Source organism: Myotis lucifugus, unplaced genomic scaffold (assembly GCF_000147115.1).
Source record: "Myotis lucifugus unplaced genomic scaffold, Myoluc2.0 scaffold_23, whole genome shotgun sequence".
Taxonomy (NCBI): domain Eukaryota; kingdom Metazoa; phylum Chordata; class Mammalia; order Chiroptera; family Vespertilionidae; genus Myotis; species Myotis lucifugus.
Window position 1 is genome coordinate 6,963,220 of NW_005871071.1, and position 7,564 is coordinate 6,970,783.

At 39.0% G+C, this 7,564-nt stretch overlaps 1 protein-coding gene across 8 annotated transcripts in view; it reads right to left on the minus strand.

The window, feature by feature from the left end:
• USP8 (ubiquitin specific peptidase 8) overlaps window positions 1–5,712 on the minus strand; it is a 48,515-nt gene extending 42,803 nt beyond the window's left edge. For 4 of the 8 annotated variants that reach the window (XR_002828536.1, XR_002828535.1, XM_023751660.1 and 1 more), the window contains exons 1-3: window positions 5,694–5,712; window positions 2,883–3,051; window positions 1,404–1,548 (exon numbers count right to left, since the gene is read on the minus strand). Coding sequence is in view for 6 of the 8 variants with exons in the window: in XM_023751660.1 (XP_023607428.1) it covers window positions 1,404–1,548; window positions 2,883–2,986 (249 nt within the window). In the remaining 2 variants the exon portion in view is untranslated. The remainder of the gene's footprint in view (window positions 1–1,403; window positions 1,549–2,882; window positions 3,052–5,693) is intronic. The other 4 variants (XM_023751664.1, XM_023751663.1, XM_023751662.1 and 1 more) reach the window with 1 other exon arrangement.
• Window positions 5,713–7,564: the final 1,852 nt, after the last annotated feature.

The window sequence follows — 7,564 nt, forward strand, 5'->3', positions numbered from 1 at the left end:
GGTAATGACATCACGTAGCAACGCCTGGCTTCCTCTTCTTAGTGACTAGCATCCTTCAGCCCAGGAACCCGATTTGCTTTATAGCCAGGTGCAAACATTTTACAGTTTAACCAAATGTTTGTGAAGTGTTTTTCCGTGCCTCATCTCATTTGATCCTCACAGAAGTCCTGGAGTAGGTAGATAGGAGACTTGGTAGAATCCTATTTTCTTTTCAAAGACCAATACCTTGGTTTTGAGCTCGCTCCCTGCCCCCAGTTGGAACATATGCTGGAGGCAACCAGTAGATTTGTTTCTCATATCCATGTCTCTCTCTCTCTCCCCCTCCCCCCCCCACTTCCTCCCTTTCTACTCTCTCTGAAAAAGCAATGGAAAAAAATATCCTCAGGTGAGGATTAACAAAAAAATTTTTTTTTCTTAAGGAATGGCTTCTCCACCACATAAGATCTATAGGCAGTATTTTGCTACTATTTATTGTCTGGTAGCAAGATTGTTCCTAAGTAAAGGTGGAACCACCAACATAAAATTCTTCCCATTTCTTTCACCTAGTCTTCATGATATTTTATTGCCTGTTGCTGGTGCAGTTGAAATGCAACCATTTTCCTTAGCAACACTTATCTAGTCATCAGTTCTCTTTTTTCATTTACACTTCCCTTCTTTTCCCTCCATCCCTCACTGCCCATGGCTTCAGCAAAGTGGAAGAAAGGCACCTGCTCAAAGGATTAAAAGCAAAATAATAATATACAAAAATTGAAACAATGAGCATTAATTTTTCAAACAGATCTTTAATATGGCGACAATGTGATATATTAAAAACTGTCACATTAAAACAAATGACTAAACCTTGAATCTCGATAAAGTACAATCTCAAGTCATATTTTTCTTATTTAATGCATGAGTAAACGGAATATTCTATTTGACCTGGCAATGATGTATCATAATAGAAAACTGATTATGTTTCTATATGTTGCTATAAATTTGTACTAGTCCAAGGCAAATTAAGAATGCGTGTATAGTCCAGCTGGTGTTGCTCAGCGGTCGAGCGTCAATCCATGAACCAAGAGGTCAGGGCACATGTCCAAGTTGTGGGCTTGATAGCCAGTAGGAGGTGTGCAGGAGGCAGCAGATCAATGATGTTTCTCTCTCATCGATGTTTCTATCTCTCTATCCCTCTCCCTCTCTCTCTAAAAATCAATAAAGACATATTTTAAAAAAGAATGTGTGTATAGTGTGTGTATCCACGTTTGCAAATAAAATACAATCTTCAGTTTGCTTTTCTATCTTCATAAGAGTTTGAACTTGATGCTACATGTTATCTACTTTTCAACATAGTTAAAACTTTTAGAGAAGATAAGTCCATTGTGCAAAAATAACTTAGCAAATAAAAATGCAGAAACAAAAGGTACCTGCTGTTGCTTGAAATCAGGCCTGTTTTTGATAAGATTATAAACAGTCACAAATTTCATGTATAGTACGTAGGCCCTTTCCTCATCACGATCTAACCTGCTTTCTTCTGCTGTCTTGAAGATCTTCTGGGCACTCTGTACATAACTTAAAATTAGAGAAAAAAATAAAACACTTGACATTTGGGGGCGGGGAGAGGGGGAGGTCATGCATAAAGCCCACAGAGAACCTCGATAAAATATATTTCATAATTTATTTCAGAATTGACACAAAGTTAGATGCAAGTTTGGATGCAATCTGAAAATTTCCCTTATGCTACAAGTAAATACTTCTGTTTCATAAGAGTTGTTTATATGCCACAAACTCTTCAAAATGCTTTGAGTCCAGTTTTAAAAGATTTGCTACAACAGATAATCCTGAGACAAGTGGTTCTCAGGCAGCCACAATAGCCATACTCTATAATTAAAGAACATACCATTTGTATTGAATTAGGGGAGCTAAAATCTTTATTATTTTAATGTTAAAACAAATATTTTCCATTCTACTCACTCCTTTCTAACCATTATGTAAAATTTCCCCCACTTGAAAATCCAAGAAATTAGGGAAAGAAAAGAGGACACGAGTCTGATCTTTTTATTTGGTTAAGATTTTCTACAAAATGGCTGAACTACACTTTGATTCACTGGTCCTGGAAGAAAAGAGACTTAAAGTCCAAAAATATGTCATCTTAAAATTCTACTTCAGTAAAATAATTTGAGGATTCTGTGTTAATAATTCCTAAGACATTTTCCTTGTTTGATGGTCTTTAGAAAGCAAATTAATAAAATAGGCATTTCTGCAAGAGAATTTCATTCACTTAGACTAAAGTTTTGGCAACCAAGTTATAGTGCCAATGCCTATATATAATATGCTTTACCAATCCTTATTTATATAAAGCAGTGAATCTTGTTTTCTGTATTTTTCAAACTGTGTTCCAAGATTGAGACATGGACTAATGATGAAGTTGGTCAGGCCAAGGAACTAGACCACCACACAAGGAAAAATGATATTTAAGACCAAAGATGGTCCTGTACAAGGACCATTTCAGTCAGTGTGTATGCTGTGCCTCACATGGCAGAGGTAAATCAAACCAAAGACAGTAAGGAGATTCTCTATAAACGTTCAGGAATGAGTCCATTTGGGATCATAAAAATAACTGAGGCACACCCCCCCCCCCCAATTTATCTCTAGCCATGGAACACGTATTTTCCCCTAATCTCTAAAATTTGTTTACCCAAGTCTGGTGTATGGCTGGCTAGATGCACCTTTCTTTTTTTTTTAATTGATTTTTTTTTTTTTGAGGGAGAGGGAGAGATGGGGAGATAGAGAGATGATGCCATTGTTTAAATAAACTTTAAATTTACTCACGTAACACATGTAAGAACATGGAATTGAACTAAAACTTAATATATGACTCAGTCAAACTAACAATGGATACATACTTCTTAGTGCTTATTTTCTCTGGTTTAACTTCTGTCTTCTTATTGAGGTCTTTTAGTGAAGAACTGAGGTAGAGTTCTTTAGGATCTGAAGCCACGGAAGGCATGATGAATAAACCTTACTTTTCCACTTTTACAATGGATGGTGTACTTCAGTAAAAGTAGTTCTTTTCTGAAACAAAATGAACACAAATGATTCCACTAGTTTTCCTCATTAACAACAAAACAAGTGAGCAGTTAAAAAAATAAAACAGCTAACCTGTATTCTTTGCTAACAGTTGATTTTAAATTATATTGAATATATCTATTTTGGGGTTCACGATATACAGGGTATTAATAAACAATTTAATTTATTTTAAAATTTTCATTAACTAAATTAATTACTGTTTGAATCATTTTACCTTAAGTATTAGGAATCTTTCCTGTCAAAGGAACTAACAGAATAATAAAAGCTTTTATATTTTTCTTGATAAATCTGCATGAATGTATAGATCAAAAATAGGAAGCTTAATTTAGAAATACATGGTATCCCCAAAAATGTATATACATTTTTAACAGCTGATAGCTTAATTTTGAAAATGAAATGTATTCTAACACTGTCTTTATAATTATACAAACTGTGTGAATACATTTTTTGGGACACCTATATTTCTCTTTCTCATTGGTATCTATAATAATAAAAGTGTAATATGCTAATTAGACCTGACGTCCTTCCGGATGACCTTGTGGACAAAGCTGGGGCTGCGAGGGAAGCCCAGGTCCCGGGTGCCAGAGGGAAGCCAGTGCTGGCAGCTGGGGGAAGGAAGGCCTACTCTTACACAAATTTCGTACATTGGGCCTCTAGTCTATTTATAAAAGGAAATAAGTGAGGAGGGCGGGGGACAGGCAGGCAAGGCCACTTTATATGGAGCTAAGGACACATGAACATGTTTCTGGTAGAATATACCTAAGTACTTTGGTTTACTCTGCAAAGGTCATTGATGTTTCATGACATTCTTCATTTCCTCATTTGCTTTGGTAAATTATGACTAGGAAGATGGAGGAGGTTATAAACAAAATAAAAATAATAGGCTAGGTATATACCAATTAAGTTGTGTGTGTGTGTATGTACATGTGCAGGGATGCATGTAGATGGGGCAGATCAGGGGAGCACACCAAATGGGGAGTCTTGGCAAGATCGTGTCACCAAATGAAAACTTCAGTAACCCAATTAAATGTATGCAAGATCTTTAGCTGTGAGGAACTAATTACAATTTGAATAAATAACAACTTTAATACATTTACTTATTTATTTTTAAAATATATTCTTTATTGATTTCAGAGAGGGAGAGAGAGATAGAACATCAATGATGAGAGAGAATCACTGGTCGGCTGCCTCCTGCATGCTCTCTACTGGAGATCAAGCCTGCAACCCAGGCATGTGCCCTTGGACGGAATCAAACCTGGGACCCTTTAGTTCGCAGGCCAACAGTCTATCCACTGAGCCAAACTGGATAGGGCAACATTAATACATTTAAAGATTACAACTTTTTTTTAAAAAAATATTTTATTGATTTTTTACAGAGAGGAAGGGAGAGGGATAGAGAGTTAGAAACATCAATGAGAGAGAAACACCGATCAGCTGCCTCCTGCACACCTCCCACTAGGGATGTGCCCACAACCAAGGTACATGCCCTCGACCGGAATCGAACCTGGTACCTTTCAGTCAGTCCGCAGGCCGACGCTCCATCCACTGAGCCAAACCAGTCAGGGCACGACTTTTTTTGTTTTTTTTTTACCACTTATTTCCACTGTTTTAATGCTCTTCATTCTATCAGTTCACTATTATTAGAAGAATGGACATCAATGAACATCAAATTCTAAAAAGCTGAGTAAAGTACAACAGTAAGGAGAAACAGCTTCTGTTCACCTATGTGAAACTCCAAAAGCAGCCCAATCTACTTTGATTCTAGTCACATTTACATTAAATAGTAATATTTTCTGATTTCTTGATACTCATCCCTTCTAACCCTGTGCCATTAATCCACTGAATTAGCAAACCTAGCTATCTATATCTTTCTCTAAAGTCACATTTTTATGATTCTCTATTTTTTCCATTTTGATTTGCTCTATGTATCTACAAACACTTTTAACCAAACACTTTAATTAGTAGCATCAGATCTATGAATTTAAAAACAATGAGCTCAGCACCATCCCACTCGCCAGTTGGCCTCATCCCCACTGCGGGTCACCTTCCTCTGCGGGACAACCAGCGAGGCGATTGGGGGGCCCCTGCAGGCACCTGCCTTGGCGGGCCTCGGGCCACAAGGCTGGGGGCAGCTCCTGTGTTGAGCATCCTGGTGGTTAGTGCGCATCACAGTGACTGGTTGTTCCACCAGTTGTTCTGCCGTTCGGTTGATTTGTATATTAGGCTTTGATTATATAGGATGGTCCCTGACCTCCCATGATGAACAGTTTAGCCAGAGAACATACCCTACCTTCCCACACACACCATCTCTTCACCTCCTGCCTATCCTCCTAATGCTGAATACAAAAAGAATACACGCAAAACTGGTGGGGCTCACTGGTTGAGTATTGACCTATGCACCAGGAGGTTGTGGGTTCAATTCCTGGTCAGGGCACATGTCCAGGTTGTGGACTCGATCTCCACCAGGAGGTGTGCAGGAGGCAGCCGATTGATGATGTCTCTTTCTCTCCTTTCCTCTCTCAAAATGAATAAAAACATATTTTGAAAAATGAATAGACACATACTTTAAAATAAAAAGGAATACATATTACATGACACCATTTGTATAAAGCATAAAAACAAACTACCTTGAACAGTATATTGTTCATATAAATGAGGTAAACCTATAAAGAAAAACAGGAAATGATAATCAAATTCTACTTCTGAGAAGGCAGAAGATATAATCAGAGGCATACACAAGGAATATCAGCAGTATCAGGAAGATTTTATTTCTCAAGTTGGGTGGTACATTGACAGGTGATCATTTTATTATCATGCTTTATAGCATATAAAAGAATTATGTAATGTACTTAACATCCTATACAATAAAGAGGTAATATGCAAATTGATCATCACTCCAACACATAGGATGGCCGCCCCCATGTGGACACAAGATGGCCAGCAGGGGAGGGCAGTTGGGGGGGACCAGACCTGCAGAGGAGGGCAGTTGTGGGTGATCAGGCCTGCAGGGGAGGGCAGTTAGGAGCAATCGGGCTGGCAGGGGAGCAGTTAGGCGTCGATCAGGCTGGCAGGCAGAAGCGGTTAGGGGCAATCAGGCAGGCAGGCAGGCGAGCGGTTGGGAGCCAGCAGTCTTGGATTGTGAGAGGGATGTCCGACTGCCCGTTTATGGGATCGGGCCTAAACAGACAGCCGGACATCCTACAGGGGTCCCAGATTGGAGAGGGTGCAGGCTGGGCTGAGGGACACCCCCCCCCCCAATGCACGAATTTCGTGCACCAGGCCTCTAGTATTTTATAAAAAATTTTAAAGAAAAGTTATGAGCATAACAATGCAAGTATGAATAAAAATATGCAACTGTATATAAACATTGATGTTTCTCTCTAAAAATCAATAAAAATATATTTTAAAAAATGTTATAGGTGAAACAAGCAAACACAAAATATGTGTTTGTTAAATACTGATTTAAAAAAATATTTGGAATATTGGAAGAGCCTAATACACATACACACACACACAAACACACACACTCACACAATGAGTGGCCAGATTATTATGACCACCTGACGTTTGTAGGCAAATTAGCTATAATTTCACGCTGAAGTTGCTAGAGTGCCAGACCATTATAAATAGGGAAGCAGGTTGTTTACCACGACAGTAGAAGTGATTTTTTTCTGAAGATATGGATGAAAAACGTGATTTAACAACCTTTGAACATGGGATATATTTGAACGTGAGTGGCCAGATTATTATGACCATCTGACATTTGTAGGCAAATTAGTCGTATACTGCATCGTATGGGATATGGAAGCTGAAGGCCTATTCTGTCTGCAGTTACCAAGAAAAATGTCTCCAATTCGCACAGGAATACAAGGACTGGAAGTCGAGCATTGGAAAAAAATCATGTGTTCCGATGAATCACGTTTCCAGTTGCATCATGCAGATGGCAGAGTGAGAATTTGGCGGAAACAGCATGAAAGCATGCACCCCATATGCATGAGTACAACCCTTCAAGCTGGTGGGAGCAGTGTTATGGTTTGGGGCATGTTTCCCTGGCATGATTTGGGCCCTTTAATTCATGTGGAACAACGTCTGAATAGCACAACATACCTAAGTATCGTTGCTGATCAAGTTCATCCTATCATGTTGATGGTGTAACCCAATGGAGATGGCTTCTTCCAACAAGACAATGCGCCATGCCACGGTGCTCGTATTGTGCAGGAGTGGTTTCAAGAACATGAGGGAGACTTTACCTTGCTTAGGTGGCCCCCACAATCACCAGATCTCAATCCAATTGAGCATTTGTGGGACGAAGTTAAAAGAGCCATCAAGCAGCTGGTTCCACAACCATCAAATCTCACAGAACTGGACAGTACTATTCATCAGGCATGGTGTCAGATTCCTCGCATCACCTTTCAACATCTCATGGAGTCAATGCCAAGAAGAATTGCACAGTATTGAAGGCAAAAGGTGGTCCAATGAAGTACTGATGGGATGGTCA